The 15,376-nt window shown below is 51.6% G+C and overlaps 8 protein-coding genes across 8 annotated transcripts; 3 read left to right on the plus strand and 5 right to left on the minus strand.

Moving 5' to 3' along the window:
- Window positions 1-380: 380 nt before the first annotated feature.
- Window positions 381-1,820, plus strand: J4E90_004299 (uncharacterized protein; the record flags this gene model as incomplete). Its single annotated transcript, XM_051433864.1, has 1 exon — window positions 381-1,820. One exon carries the CDS (start codon window positions 381-383, stop codon window positions 1,818-1,820), a length of 1,440 nt encoding a protein of 479 aa, XP_051292382.1.
- Window positions 1,821-1,986: 166 nt separating this feature from the next.
- Window positions 1,987-3,170, minus strand: J4E90_004300 (uncharacterized protein; the record flags this gene model as incomplete). Its single annotated transcript, XM_051433865.1, has 2 exons — window positions 1,987-2,862; window positions 2,922-3,170. 2 exons carry the CDS (start codon window positions 3,168-3,170, stop codon window positions 1,987-1,989), a joined length of 1,125 nt encoding a protein of 374 aa, XP_051292383.1.
- A 2,434-nt stretch (window positions 3,171-5,604) lies between these two features.
- On the minus strand, window positions 5,605-6,540 carry J4E90_004301 (uncharacterized protein; the record flags this gene model as incomplete). Its single annotated transcript, XM_051433866.1, has 1 exon — window positions 5,605-6,540. The coding sequence occupies one exon, from the start codon at window positions 6,538-6,540 to the stop codon at window positions 5,605-5,607; it is 936 nt and encodes a 311-aa protein (XP_051292384.1).
- A 925-nt stretch (window positions 6,541-7,465) lies between these two features.
- On the minus strand, window positions 7,466-8,647 carry J4E90_004302 (uncharacterized protein; the record flags this gene model as incomplete). Its single annotated transcript, XM_051433867.1, has 3 exons — window positions 7,466-8,274; window positions 8,364-8,549; window positions 8,605-8,647. 3 exons carry the CDS (start codon window positions 8,645-8,647, stop codon window positions 7,466-7,468), a joined length of 1,038 nt encoding a protein of 345 aa, XP_051292385.1.
- A 453-nt stretch (window positions 8,648-9,100) lies between these two features.
- Window positions 9,101-10,369, minus strand: J4E90_004303 (uncharacterized protein; the record flags this gene model as incomplete). Its single annotated transcript, XM_051433868.1, has 1 exon — window positions 9,101-10,369. One exon carries the CDS (start codon window positions 10,367-10,369, stop codon window positions 9,101-9,103), a length of 1,269 nt encoding a protein of 422 aa, XP_051292386.1.
- Window positions 10,370-11,368: 999 nt separating this feature from the next.
- J4E90_004304 (uncharacterized protein) lies at window positions 11,369-12,537 on the plus strand (the record flags this gene model as incomplete). The annotated part of the gene is made up of 2 exons (XM_051433869.1): window positions 11,369-11,750; window positions 11,807-12,537. 2 exons carry the CDS (start codon window positions 11,369-11,371, stop codon window positions 12,535-12,537), a joined length of 1,113 nt encoding a protein of 370 aa, XP_051292387.1.
- A 716-nt stretch (window positions 12,538-13,253) lies between these two features.
- J4E90_004305 (uncharacterized protein) lies at window positions 13,254-14,051 on the plus strand (the record flags this gene model as incomplete). Its single annotated transcript, XM_051433870.1, has 1 exon — window positions 13,254-14,051. One exon carries the CDS (start codon window positions 13,254-13,256, stop codon window positions 14,049-14,051), a length of 798 nt encoding a protein of 265 aa, XP_051292388.1.
- A 192-nt stretch (window positions 14,052-14,243) lies between these two features.
- Window positions 14,244-15,293, minus strand: J4E90_004306 (uncharacterized protein; the record flags this gene model as incomplete). Its single annotated transcript, XM_051433871.1, has 2 exons — window positions 14,244-14,478; window positions 14,548-15,293. 2 exons carry the CDS (start codon window positions 15,291-15,293, stop codon window positions 14,244-14,246), a joined length of 981 nt encoding a protein of 326 aa, XP_051292389.1.
- Window positions 15,294-15,376: the final 83 nt, after the last annotated feature.

The following is a 15,376-nucleotide window of genomic DNA, read 5'->3' on the forward strand; positions in this document are numbered from 1 at the left end:
ACGGAGGTCGATATTACCGAATTCATGAGTTGCTTGCACATGGGTAGCTACGAGCTATGACAGTAACAGAAGGAAGCTTTGAAGAGGCAGCTTTGGAAGATCTGCAACCGTGACAATGTGTCTTACACAAAGCCCATTCTCCTACACAGGAAAGAACTAAACTGCTCTTGTTACCTGATGGGCGGACATTGTGCACCTACAATCATCACTATAATCAGATGACCACCGTGAATTCATTCACGATGCCGCGAATTATTCAAGGGAAAGAAAACCCTTAACTCAAATCTTCCTTTTTGGACTTCTACTAAGCGGGAACAGGAATAGACGAATACCTTGCCTTGAGACCAGGTCAAGATATACAGGCGGTAAGGCCGCACCCAATGGCGCATCTCGATATGTCACTTCATGGACTGAGCAAAGTTGACATCGCCTGCATTGAAGCGGTTAGAGGATACCTCCCAGATCGCGTCCCGAGCAACGATAAGCTGACAACTTCTGGATATGAAAGTGAGAACCCCTTACGGCGCTTGTTCGATGACGAAAACATCTTCACTGAGGGTGGCGTAGGCTTTCTGGAAGGGAGAGAAACAGTCTTGAGGTTGAAATTTCGAATTCTGCAACTCATTGCCGATCTGTTCCCTGAGAGCGAGATCGAAGAGTCTTCACTCCAAGTACTTGGAAAGGGCTCTTTGAACATCGTGGTAGCTGTCACATTACAAGACAAGGCGCAACGACGTGACTCCGGGGTCGACTTTAGCGCTAGAGTGTCAAGGTTTCTTGGCATACCTCCACGAATCCGCAAGTTTGCTTTGAGAATTCCAAGAGACAAGAATGGAGACATGGATGGTCCTCCTGTGAGCGACGTTGCTGGCGACATTGTTACACAACGCGTTATCAGCTCCTGCCTAGGGCTACCCATACCCAAGATTGAGAAGTACGATCTTGGTCCGACAAATGCCTTGGGACGGCCATATACCCTGCAGACCTTACTACCTGGTAAGAACTTACATGCATTGTGGCTAGAGCTGAATCCACAACAGAAAGCGTCGGCCATTCAGCAGATTACGCAAACAGTGGAAAGGATCGCAGCTGTCACGACGCCCGCGGCTGGGTTCATCTCCCTCAGTAACTTGACCTCAGGGAGCTTAGATATAGCACTGGATCAATTCCCCGTTCCGACGGACAAAGAAGCGAAAATTCGACCACACTTCGCTCAGCCCAGCCAGAGTCCAGCGCCATCTCAAACACCTTTTGGGTATCTGAATGATCATTGCCAGCGTTGGCAGAAGTACGAAGAAGAGATTGGACGTGCGAGTCGAAACAAAAACCTGTGGCGAATCACGATCGCCGTTGCGAAAGCTCTGGATCGGCGCGGATGGCTAGGGCAGCGCTTTCATCTTACGCATGGCGACTTGTTTCCCCGCAATATACTCGCTAAGATCACAGTCCCAGAGACTGTGGAGATCACAGGTATCGTAGACTGGGATATGGCTTGCTTCGCACCCAAGTTTGTGGCCCTCCGACCCCCGTTCTGGGCGTGGGTAGGTCACTCGATGGACGAGAGAGACGAAGACTTGGCAACGTACGAGCCGCCTGAGGGAAGATTCAAGACGTTGAAGCAAGCATTTAGGAGCGCGGCGTCAGAAGAGTTCATCATATTTGGTCTTTCGCGCGAGAGTGCCATCGCGAGAAAGCTGTTTAGGGTCGTCAACAGTGGGTTGCTGGGCGATCGTCGGCATCTGGCGCTTCAGCTGGCAGAAGAATGGAATGCCTTGTATCCAGAGGATAAGATTGGTGATCTTGAAGCAGAGTGGAATTGAGAATCGTTCACTTCATTGTTCATATAATTCCCCTCGCGAAGCAAACAACCGTATAACTTTCCTACTTCCTACCTACACGCGTGCAACACTCGATGCAAAGGCTGATGAATACCCTCGAAGAACTTCGCAACTACCAGAGACATGTACCGGTTACTGAAGTTGTTTCTTATCTCAGGGTGATATAGCAGTGATGACCTTTGGGAGCAATCAAGAAGTTGTTGTCCATCTCCATCATCTCATCGTTCATGGAGTCGGAGATTCTGGCGCCGCGACAATGTCGGAAGAAGAGAGCAGCTCCTAAGCGGAGCTCCATATAAGCCAGATGTATGCCGATACACACCCTCGAGCCAGCTCCAAAGGGCATGTATGACGCCTTTTGATGTGCTGACATCATGCTCTTGTCCAAAAAGCGAAGACCGTCAAATTCGTGGGGATTGGGAAAGACGGAAGGATTGCGATGGTTTGTGTAAGCCTGAGTACTGACCACGGTATCCGCGGGGATGTGATGGCCGCCTATGACAGTGCCCTGTTTCGGTACAACCCGAGGTAGGGCGCCAGGAGCAGCGCCGTAAAGCCTCAACGTCTCTGCGATGACGCTGTTCAATAGAGGCGCAGTCTCGAGCTCTTCCTTCGTAAGCTCCTCGCTGAGTTCTGCAATCTCGTTCTCGAGTCGAGACTGCAGATCGGGCTGCTTGAGAACCGCCCAGACGAGATAGGTGAGCGTCACCGCGGTAGTGTCCGATCCGGCCACAATGAAGCCGGCCGCTTCCTCCCTTATATGTTTATTCGAAAGCGCGGCAGTCTTGCTGTCTTCCCCAGCAGCCATCATTTGATTGAAGAGATTCTTGGCATTGCCACCCTCACTGCGCATCTTCTGTATCGCCCACTCGCCGTGTTCGTTTAGGACATCATCGATCGAGTAGAGAAACTTTATCCGTTTGATGGGGAGGTAACTGAGAAGTTTCCAGATGGTAGTTCCAATTTCGGACCGAATGATACCGCAAATAAGCGCAGCCTGAATAGCATCGATGTATGGTGTTTGCTACCTCTGTTATTAGAAAATGCATACATAGCAAGACTGAAGAAGGCTGAGTTGCATACCTTACCCATCTCAAGCATTTCGGAGCTCTCTCCAAAGCTGAGGTGAGCGATTACATCATTCGCCATGAGCGTCCACCATTTGAGGACATCGGCTCCTTGCGATGAACCCACTGCGTCGTGTCGAATTCTCTGGACAGCTAGGTTTGCTTTCGTCCTAATCTCCACGTCCCAGTTGCTGCTCAAGCTGGTGTTGCTGAAGGGTCGGGCAAACAGCCTTCTTCTTGCGGCATGGGCATGTGGATCGCGCATCGGGAATATACCGGGTGTATCAGTTGGAAGGAGAGATGAGTAGAAGTCTGACTTCAGGTACCCAGCACCGATCTTGTGTATCTGACTGACACCGGCTATGTCCGATATGGCTGTCTCGTTTGGAGAGATTCGCACGACGCCGCCATAGCGCTGGTGAAGATTGTCCACGTAGAAGATCCGTTTTCCTGAAACCGTCTGGTAACGAAGGACGAGATTGGTGTACTTAGTGTACCATGGCCCTGGCAGCTTTGACAGTGGACCTGTAAGCCCTGTCCACACTATCTTCGCATTGTTAGTGTGACGCAATGGAGTTTGGTATGAAGCCTTATACCTTGAGGATGTAGGCCAATACCACCAAGAGAGCGGCTAAGACGCCTTGCTGAAGTAACATCTGGATGAAGTTCGAGTGAGCTCGCAGTTCCTACCGATATAGATCCCGGTCGAGTAGAGGGTTGGACTTGTGATCCAACTTACAATATGCTGTCTCAGATCTCTAGCTGCGTGGGCCCTTCACATATTGCCAGCACTTGCGGAATGTGGGGGTCGAAGTCGCGAACGGCCCTTCATTTTTCGCGGTGGTTGTTTGATTCATTAGTGACGCACGTCCTGGAGGGTAGTTCTTGGGCCGCCTTGGAAGTAGCAGACCTGATAGACGATCGCGTCCTCACGATGCGAGACTTAATGAATTCGCTCAAAGCTGCCGGTCAAAATCATGGATGATATCGACCGAGTAGTGGGTCTGAACGCATTTGAGTACACACCACCAGACACGACCAATCATGAGGCCTGGAGGGCATACGAGCACAAAAACACGCAATTGGTCAGTCGAAGCCGACTGATGAGGGGGTATCGCATTGGAGTGGGCGGAGCGGTGTATCAGATTCTCCGCCTCCACCTACAAATGGCTCGGATGTGTTGTTGCCCCGAATGAGGCCTTGTGCACCCTAGGACGCGCTTCGTTTTGAGTCGGCCGAACTGCGCTGGGTAATGGTGTTACTCCAGAGATTGCTCACGGGGCCTACGGACGCCACGGCCGCCGCCGTAGCTCGTACGTCGCTCCCGAGGTCGTACATTCCAGTATTAGCTCCCAGACTAGACTTTATGAAGATTAGCGTTCGGGCCGCGAGCGGGGAAGGTGATGACGTAAGGAGGCTCAACAATATCACCAAAATCTATTCTCGCCATCTCCAACTTGCACATATCTACTCAATATCGCTAGCGAACTAATGGAACAGGCTAAGTTCCCGAAAAACATATCGCGAGGGTTCGCCAGTTTGCCATTAGAGCTGTTCCTCAACGTTCTCGATCAACTTGTGGGTACCCACAGCGGCCAGCATCCTGTAGCGTATGCACCGTCAAACATCATCACCAAGACGTTGCGCGCACTCACTTTGGTATCGCGCAACACTTATCTTATAGCCACACAGTATCTTTACTCGCATTGTGTGTATCTGGACAGTTGCACGACCTATGCGCGATTTCGCAGAACACTCGGACTAAACCTGGGGCATCACCCACAAGCTCTCAACTATGGAGAAGCCGGGCGAAACGAAAAACTGTTCATGGAAGCCCAGGCACTTCGCCATATAACATCAATATTCATCTCCCCAACTGAGGTGCACAGGCCGATCGAAGGGAACTACACGCCTTTGGTGCGACTACCACAGGTCATAGATTTCTGTAATCTGACAGGATTTTCACTCAAGAGACTGGCTTTAGATCTCTCTCCGATCTATGCACCACCAAGTGAGGTTGAGCAAATCAGGCCGCATATCACCGAGAACAGGGTCTTTTCACACATGTTGCACCTTGAAGAGCTCATTGTCAGCTACGATGTGGTCAACTACTTTCGACACCCACCGCCCAATCTCAAACGGCTTGCCATCACTACCCAAGAGATGTCGGATCTAGAAATAGCATTCTGTCTCAAGACCCCATCCTTGCAAACGCTTGTGATGATGCGACCCGTCAATCTAGCAGCGAAGACCATCGACACAATATTCAGATCATACGATGGGAAAAGCCTGGACGTTGTTCTTGTCGATGTGAACTCGAACCATCGGACACCAAACAAGACCCGGAACTGGACACATCAAGATACAGTACGTATCTGGGAAGCTGATGTACCGGTCAGCTTTTACGGCGATGAGGACGATATCATTTTATGCGATGCCTGGATATGGAATCACGGAGTAGGTGGTACCCTATGGAGTCAAGACAAGCGGAGGATGGCATCATGGGAAGAGGTTGAGAAGCGTCTGGCCGGACCAGTACACACCATTGTTGATTTGTAGCTTCGAGGTTATTGCACACATCGGGACATCACGGCTCGAGCAGCACCAATGTGGCATCAGCATTGGTTTCGCATTTCTTGTGCGAGGCAGCTCTCGAATCGACCATCCATCCGCATGCGTAATCTCCTCGCAATGAAGAGTTACACATGTCTTTCCGGTCCATGGATCTGGTTTCCCCAGGTTACACCCTCTTGTACCAGCAAGCTCCCTGGAAACTTATCTTTCAGTGTACCCCGCCCGACTATATCGTCTGCTTCTCTTTCCAACTCTTCTATATCCCATGTAGCATGCACATAGCTGCCCTTGAGCCTGTCCGCTCTGCCTCCACCCAACCAAACCGAAAACATGCCGACTAGCTCTGGACTATCGAACGCAAAGGGCCTGAACATATCGCTCGTCCTCTCCGTCCTCACAACCCCAGGATCTAGCGAGAAAGCCTTCATATCTGGATATTCGACGTTGAGGAACTCGATGAGCCGGCGGTCGGTTTGTTTCGCAATGCCATAGGAAGAGAGACCGGGGGTCACGACTGTGCCCGCACCAGACGTGATGGAGATAAATGTTCCAATTGGTGCCGGACCAAACGTGCGGATGTATTGATGGGCGGGAAGATGTGTGCTGCGAAAATTCGTCGTCATATCGGCCCACCACTCGTCGTTATCGTCGGTCTCATCTATCCTGCTGAGATGTGCGGTACCGACATTTGCGATGACTACATCGAGTTGGCCAAACTCCTCTCTTATCGCATCAAAGAGTCTGGCGACCTCGGTCGATTTTGTGGTGTCGCAAGCCATCGCCAGGACCTGTGTTGTGGGGTTGAGGCGCTTCAGCCTGACGATGACGGGCTCGAGATCGTCTGCATCGCGACTACTAATGGCGATACCCGCGGCCCCTGCCTTTGCCCACGATGAAGCAATCGCTCTACCGATTTCCTCCGAAGCTTCTGTGACGAGAATGTATTTGCCAGCGCCTGTGTGTTGTACTTCTTCAAGAGCAGGATATGGTTGACGATAGTATGTGCTAGTGAACTGGCACATCTTGGTAAGCATATCGGGGTTAATGTGCTGGGCGACCATGGCGACGATGAAGAATTGTGTGGTATTCTTCGGCGGATGTGGTGGACCACTTCCTGAATATCATCATCACATACCCCAGAGACGGCTTCTCGCACGACTAGCATGCTATCAGCATTCGCCCGACGCGATACCACTTCAGAGGGCATCTACTCTCACCGTGGTATTGAAGCCACAGCGACCGGTCACCAGCTCCTCGGTCCCATCCTTCGCGTGCTTGACCCGCGGCCAAGTATACCCAAAAGACAATGTCGATGATGATAGTATGCAATCTAATGTTCTTTCACACTCTTAGAGCCTCTCTCATAGCGATTTCCTGCATGCGATACTTTGATAAAGGTGTAAGGCTATACGATCAGACCAGTCACAAACCCCCCACAACTTATTACAGCATGAACAGGCAGATCCAGGGCTACCTGGCATATGACGTGCCGAAGCCAGACACCAGTCTTTAGGCATCTGGAAAAGCAGAAGTCTAAGTATAGAGTACTCCTAGGGTGAATGTGTACAAGAGCATCTCGCTTGTATCCGCGGCCTATAATTAGGCCGCTAGCATGCAAGTCGAAGAGCCAACAGTACCGCTAAGAGACCGATAACAGGGTAATTGGAGGCAGATCTCTCACAACTGGTGTCCAGACTTCGCCTGGTGTTGTTGCGAGCCAATGCGAAGCCATCAGAGATGTTGGCGTTCTAGCGTGTAAGCGTTTGGGGGCCAAAAATGCGGCCAGTTTTTACCGAACCCTTGTCGTCGGACGGTTAGATTCTGCCGGCTACTTCTTAACACGGAATGCAGCGCGAACATCGGACCAACACATGAAACTTCACGTCAAGTGCGATACCGAGGTATCAAGCATAATTTCACAAGACATTACGCGGTGGTTATGGTGACAGCCCATCTAAAATTCATTCGCTGGATGTCGCGACAGCCCTACGCAACAACCACCTCCTGCCTAACAACCGCATCATCCCCTTTCCTCGTCTCCTCCTGACCCTTCTTCCAAGCCTCCGCCCTCCCATAACTCTCCCTATACCCCCCCAAAATCGCCTCTTCAACCGTAATCTCCCCCCACCTCTCCCCCTCCCCCTCCCCCCTACAATTCGGCAAACACCCAACCACATACTCCGGATTACCGCTAAAAAACACAGGAATACTATACCTCTCCTGCCCACTCACATTGATAACACGATGCAGATTAGATATATACCGGTCGTTACTCCACCGCATCATCAGGTTACCCAGGTTGATGACGAAAGCACCGGGTGTGGGGGTTACGTCGAGCCATTCTTTCGTCGCGTGGTCGTAGACTTGGAGACCGGAGACGGTGTCCTGGAGGAGGATGGTTATGCAGCCGAAATCTGTGTGGGCGCCTATGCCGCGGGTGAGGTGTGTGGGGCTGGAGGGTGGTTGGGGCGGGTAGTGGAGGAGGCGCATTGTTGCTACTGCGCCCGTGGCGAAGGCGTCGAAGTAGGTTTCTTCCAAATCGAGTGTCAAGGCGAGGACTTTCAAGATGTCTTTTGCGAGTGAGACGACGCGGGCGTAGTATTCCAAAGATGTGGCTTTGAAGTCTTGGACATTTGGGAGGGAGGCGGCGGACGGCCACATGTTGGGTCCGGAGTTGAGCTTCTTGTTGATGAAGTAGGGGTGGGTTTTTGGGATCTCGTCGCCGATGTAGAAACCTTCTTTTAGTTCGGGGGAGGTGCCTTCTTCGAGGATTTGCGATTTGAGGAGCTCGTAGCCTCGGTTCCAGGTGTTGGTTGTGTCTGGATGGAGATGTGGATGAGCTAATGTTCTAGACGACGTTGCTTGATGGTATGGCTGGACCTACCTTTGTTCACCTTGTTCTTTTCTTCCAGTGGTAGATCGAAAAACTTCTTGTTCCAGTCCATCATCCTGTTTTGCAGCTCGATTGGCACGTTGTGACCCGTGATCTGGAAGAAGCCATTGTGCAGGCAACAGTTTCGCACTTCATCTACGAGCTGTTTCTTGGATGCTGGGTCGTTTTGGTAGAATTCTAGGCCTCGTAAGCAAGATTTCGACTGCTAAGGCTGTCTGGCGGGTCAACGTACTTGAGAAGTCTAGGATGGGAGGCGCTTCACCGGCGTTTGGCATGATGAGCTCTCTCGGTCAAGTTCAATGTGTTATCAAGGTAAAGCGTGTGATTGAAGTGACCCAATGGTTGGGATGTGATGATACCTTGGTACTTGGTCACGTTGGGTGTGGTTTCTGGTAAACTGCAGAGCTATCGAGACGTGTCGCCTTCAATTATACCACCATTTGATCGTTACTTCCGCCTTCCGTCATTCTCATACCCCAGTATGTTGGTTACCCCTCACAAGTGTCGCGCTATCGATAACAGCGTTGTGTTGTCGAAGATGGGGCAAGTGGGATTGGGAAACCCTTCACCCCACTCTTGTCGTGAGCTTGTGATTGGCCATGCGACACATCATCTACGGGATGCATCATGCACAACAAGAGGTATTCTGCCAAGATCAAGATATGCTATTGAGTGCAGACTGCCAGATCGCAGTCTTCTTCGACCACCACCCTACTGTATTGCAGTCCTTAGTCATGCGGATCGAAAGCCATGTCATCTTCGTCCAGCACATGGTCGAGCTCAAGTTCTTGTTGAGCCAACGTGTATATGCCTTCATCTAGGTCCTCAACGTTCATAGTTGTCTCGGCGCCATCGCTCTCATCACTCGCCAATGCTGTGGCGAGCCTCTGATCGTAATGCAGCTTCTGCCATTCATCTACAATAGACCTGGCTTCCTCTTTATCTCCATCGTTACGAATGCCGTCTCGGAGTAAAGCGAACATTCTCCTCGCGATCATATACTCCGGTTCGTAGGCGTATCGCTTCCACTCGTCACTCGCCGCTTCCTCCCACGAGCTCTTCAATCGCCGGTAACCAACATCTTTTGGCTCATCTGCAGCTATCATCTCATTGTACTCGTGACCGCCTGATACCCATAGCCAGAAAGGAGCACGATAAGCGACGAATTTGGGGCAGAAGTGCGCGAACTGAGCATCCCAGTCCAGTAATCCGGTAAGCGAGAGCGATGAGTCGTGTTCAATCTCTACGAGCATGTTCCGCGGGTAGAGGTCGAGATGACAGAAGTAAAACTTTTCTTCATCTGGGATAAAGCCCTTATCGTATAGCGTCTGTATGATGATATCGAAGCAGTACCATGGAGCAATGTCGCCGTCGTCAAGATCTTCCTCTAGTTTCTCCCATTGATACCTCTGGTGTACCAAGAACTGGCGTGTAGTCATAGCCTCAGCGGGGCGGTCCGCGGGTCCTGAAAAAGCTGATACCGGGTTATGACTGGTGCCGAAGGCTTGAATTTCTGGTGTCACCTTGTTGGGAGAATGTGGTAGTCTTGTTAGACTGGCGATGATACCTGCCTTGGGTTGCTGAATAGTATGCAATTTCTCCATAACACGGACAACAAGGTGCACAGTGTTCATCCTTTGGTTGATCGTAAGCTCAGGCCATATCGTGTTGAGATTCTGGCCGGGAAGACGGCTCTGTATGGTATATGACCGTGACAGAGGATTACGCGGGTGCTCATCTAGATGTATGATGGGAGGTACGACAATGCCGAAATTGATGCGCGCGAACGTCAGAGTAGCCACATCATACCTCATGTCCAAGTCATCGCTTGAAGGCTCCCTTCGTGCGCTCCTGAGTATGTGGTGCTTTGGCGTGTAAGCTTTGACGTAGTCTTCGTCACTGGTCAGGAATGAATGTATCCAAGGGATAGTAAAAGTGCGAGGAGGTAAAGGCGTAACAGTGATAGCTGTGATTCGACTATAACCTCCACCGCGCATATGCTCGATTCGACAGGTTGCTCTGGGAAATAGAGTGGCGCAAAGTTCCGCGACTCTTTTACTGAAGAATTCGAAGGGCTCTTGACCATAGGCCACAGTAGATGTCTGAGATACACTGAAGTCCTCCTCCTCTTCAAGATCCTCGTTACACTCTTCGTGCGGAGCCTTGACGACGAGGTATCTCCGTATGTCCGTCACTTTGAACCTGGGATTGGGCGTGGAAACTGTAGGAGTTTGCGCGTCTGGGAATAGTGTTGGAATGTGCGCGAGCAACTAGATGAGTAATAAAACGCCCGTTGCAACCTACGAAGGTGAGTTTCGTGCGACATTGCGACATTCCAAGGAAATACTTGCAGGTGTTTGCAGGGTACGAGCGTTTGCACGTACCAGAAGCTCCATGGGAAGCGGGCCGAAGAGCCCAGACGCTCGATGTGAGAGCGAAGGAAGAAGAAGTACATCATGGCAAAGGATACCGCAATTCACGAACTCCAGAGAAAAGGAAAGCTGATACAAGACAGAAGCTTCTTGAACTAGCCGTTGCCAGATGTCACCGGAATACCGTGATACGCGACCGTGTCGGATGTCGGGTGTGGGAGAACATCGCGGACGTATCTGCACACAGTTCAACGGATTTGAGTACGGGGAGTAAAAACATGATAGAAACCGACAGCAATGCGACGCGATGAGCAGACTCAAAGGAATGCTGGGTGTTAAGACGCGAGAGATGACGGAATGTCTTCCGTCATGACGTCTTGTCTGATTGGCCAACGGAAGCTCCACCTTCCGTCAACCGCCCCACCTTCGCATTAGTGTTGCTTGGTCATGCTCGACATAAGCAGCGCATTCTCCGCCAAGCCTCAAGTCAACACGCGCCGGATTGTTAAACCTTTACCAACCAAGCAAGCTCATGATGGCACCCACACCAGACCGCTCCGAAGCCTCCCTCGAACATTCTCGTCACCCTAGTTGCGTTCTGCATAAAGCGCCCCCGCCCGACCCATGAAGACGCTTTCCTCCCTCCTCATCGCCATCATCGCAATTGCACTTGCAGTATACAACAACGAGTACATGCTCTCGAGACTTACACAGTCACTGAGACACGTGACATCCCTTGCAAAGACCACCAAGCCCTACTACAACGCCACCGAAGATATGTCGACCATGTTCCGCGGACTGCCCGTCATCCCCGACGAGAAGTTCACCACGGATGCGCCCCGCAAGATCGCAAAGTCCTTCCTTGCTGTCGAGCAATCTGAAGGCGCGGGAGCGAAAGTGAGGAGGAGTGTTGGCACCCCCAAACTCCGCAACTTCTCTCCCTTCCTCATGCTTGACCACTTTGCCATTCCACCAGGCGCAGGCTTCCCTGACCACCCACACCGAGGTACGTGATGCGCGCAAATGACATGCCCGTGATCATGAAACTGACTCTTGATTCAGGCCAAGAAACCATCACATACCTCCTCTCCGGCGCCGTCGACCACGAAGACTTCGCCGGAAACAAGGGAACTATCGAGCAGGGCGACCTGCAATTCATGACAGCCGGTCGCGGCATCGTCCACGCCGAGATGCCGCGCCAAAACGAGGACGGCGCGCCCAACGTCGGAATGCAACTCTGGGTCGATCTGCCAAAGGAGCTGAAGTCATGCGAACCCCGCTACCGAGACCTACGAGCGAAGGAGATCCCCGAGACAACCGCGGACGACGGCAAGGTGCACGTCAAGGTCATCAGTGGACAAGCCTACGGCACCGAGAGTCTGAAGGAACTGGCATACACACCCGTCTGGCTGCTCGACTTCACAGTCCAGCCCGGCGGCAAAGTCAAGCAGCCCCTACCCAAGGGCTGGAACGCCTTTGCATACCTCCTCAACGGCACCACCATCTTCTCGTCCGACGGCGTATCGCGACCCATCGAACAATACCACAACGTTGTTTTCGAGAGCAACGGCGACAGCATCGAAGCATCTGTAGAGGAGGGTGCTGAGAAGCCATCACGGTTCATTCTCGTCGCTGGCCTGCCGCTCGACCAGCCCATTGTACAATACGGGCCCTTTGTCGTCACGTCAAGAGACGAGGTCATGCAGGCTATGATGGACTACCAGAGCCACTCAAATGGTTTTGAGAGGGCGAACAACTGGGAAAGTGAGATTGGAAAGAGCATGGTGCATTGAGCTGCTTGACTCTGGTAACGATTTCCTTTTAAACTTCTTCTTCTGTATATACCAAGTGACGATACCTTTATTCCTACTCACATTGTTTTCCACTATCACATTCGCCGTGTGATTCCCTTCTGTTCTTCAAACATCCATACTGCTGTCAGATGCCCAGGAACAACACCACGCTGAGCGGAGCTTGTCTCCTGATGTGTCTCGTGCGCTCTGCAGTGATCTCGCAAACCATATTCCCAGTCTACAAATATCCCAGTAAACCCACGACTCCTTCACTTCCTTCACAAACTGCACTAGACCACATGCCGATGGCGAGCCTATCCACCATCCAAGCTTCGTCAAGCTCACCCCTCTGCTCGATGTGTCCCAATCCCGGAACTTGGAAGTGCAGCCAATGTCACTGCTCCCGGTATTGTTCAAAGGTCTGCCAAAAAGACGACTGGCGAACTCACAAGCTTCTTTGTAACTCGTACCAGGACTTTGACCAAAGCCTAGCTCCTTCTCCGAACCACTTCCGCGCAATCTTCTTTTCTGAAGATGGGGAGGGACCTATCTTTCTCTGGTTACGCATCGATCACTGTACCACGCCTGGCCATGCTTATACCATAGGGTTTGAGACCGTACCATTTCCACCACCGTCTCTTGGATACGGATCCCCGCAGGTAATACTTGATATTGTCGAAAATCGCATCCTCAAGCGACCCCATGAACGAATCGGTATGCTGGGGTTTCTCGCTCCAAATGCAAACGGCCAGGTGAGGCTCACAGGCCGTCCAAGTACTAGCCTGAGGACCATTGACCCGGAGCTTTTCGATGGCTACCGCGGACCTCTGCTGTTCTGCGGTCGACGATTTCACCTTGATATGATGTCTCTCCGGCACATTATCGATGATTTGCGTACCAACTGGTACGATGCCAACATCAACGCCGAGAAGAACATGTCAGGTCCCATCGAAGGCGTTCGTGTAAATTGTCACGGTGACACCGACGTCAGTAAACGTCCACAATATGAAAAGACCAACGTGGACGACACATTCTTCGCCAGTAATCGTCCCTTCAAGATCCCTGTCGGTGAGAAGATCGATATCCCACTCGAAGTACAACAGATGAAGGTGGCATTGCCGTGGAGGAGGCGTCACGTTGACGGCAATGGGTATCTCAAATACTCACACAATAGCGACGCGCAGATACTTAGTCCGGCACAGTGGACGGTCCGGACAGGCTCGATCATGATCGTCCGAAAAGATCTCAAGCCGCTGCATCGCGCTCATGTGGAAGCACTTCGTGATTATTGTCAACGCGTAGGATGGGGTAGCGCACAACTGTATCACTTGCTTGGTGGACCCTATGGCCCAGATGTAGACCTGACTCCGTCCCTCGACATCAACTATCAAGCGAGTTCGGTGCAGTTGCTTAATGACGCGTCAAAAGAGGATTTTGAGGCATACTTCGCTTACTTCATGCAGACTGTCGGAACTGCGAAGTATGGGCATGTTCCCTCGCCTTATGAAGTCTAGGGGGCAGGGGTGTAGGGACGTTCTATGCAGACATGGCTTATATTAACAGACGTCTCATTCAAATTGAGAAGATCGGTATTCTCACAGTATGTACACTCAGATGTTCAATAGTATGTATGACGGAGCCAGAACGAAGTGAACGAATTGCACCTCCTTCCATGTAACCAACTACCCGCTACCTTCTTGCTGAGCTCAAAGACTGACACACCCACTCGAGCTATCTTCCACAAAGATACCGCCGTAGATTTGTCCTTCGCCGCGGAGTGGAACGTGCTCCTGATACCCATCATACACCACAGTCTCAGTCTCAGTCGGCTTCTTCGCAATACCAATCTGCAACTGCCCACCACCAGCATTGCTATTAGGCGTAGCCTTCGTCACCGCCTTCAACGGCTTATTACCCGCAGAGTAATAAACCTTGATCGTACTAATCATCTCGTTAGCCTCCAAATCCTCACCCAAAGCTCACTGCACAGAAAGAAAGAAAGCCACTTACTCCCTAACATAATCCAACTGCACCCCAAAATTCTGCCACTCCCCTCTCACTATCCTCGTCTGGAACACAAACTCGTTCTTCGCATTCTGCACCTTCCACATCTCCCTCTCTTTCTTCGTATCCACACCAGTCCCGCCATCACCCACCAATACAACACCGCCCACAAACATGAATTGGTTACCGCTGTAATCACCCTTCTCATGCCACACATTCATATACTCATGGCTCAGATTCAGCGGCCTGTGTTCATCCTGCCGGATACTCCAGTGGAACGTCACAACCCCATTATCCGATGCATCAGCTCCGGCGTCGTTGAGATCGTCTTTGAACAAGAGGCCTGCGCGGCGGAACCCCGTTTGCAGGTTTTCGCCTGCGCGGAAGAGGGAGCCGTCGTCGATTGTTACTTCGATTGGTTTGTGTTGGAGGGGGTTGTCGAAGCGCGATGGAGGTGTGGTCTTGGGGAAGAGGAGGATGGATGACCAGGTGCGGTTTTCGCCTTTTACGTAGTCGGGGTTGTAGGGGGTGGAGCCGGCGGGTGTGTCGAAGGAGTGGAGGGTTAGGTTTTTGGTGATGCGGCCGTCGAAGATTATGGGGCATTTGATGTGGGACTTGGGAGCGTGAGGGTGTGGGCGAGAAGGCGGAGATGGTGGTGGAGGTTGGGGTACAGGTGCATGTGGTGGTGGAGGTGGGTGTAATGGTGTCGCAAGGGCGAGGCCCAGGAAGGGGAGTATGCAGAGGAACTGCATTTTGGACTGAGATTCCCAAGACACTACCAATGCTCACGATGCACATCAGTATATTTTATATGTATCATGGCACATACGCGCTA

This window comes from Alternaria incomplexa (assembly GCF_024043165.1).
Source record: "Alternaria incomplexa strain BMP 0042 chromosome Unknown scaffold_5, whole genome shotgun sequence".
In the NCBI taxonomy this organism is placed as follows: Eukaryota; Fungi; Ascomycota; class Dothideomycetes; order Pleosporales; family Pleosporaceae; genus Alternaria; species Alternaria incomplexa.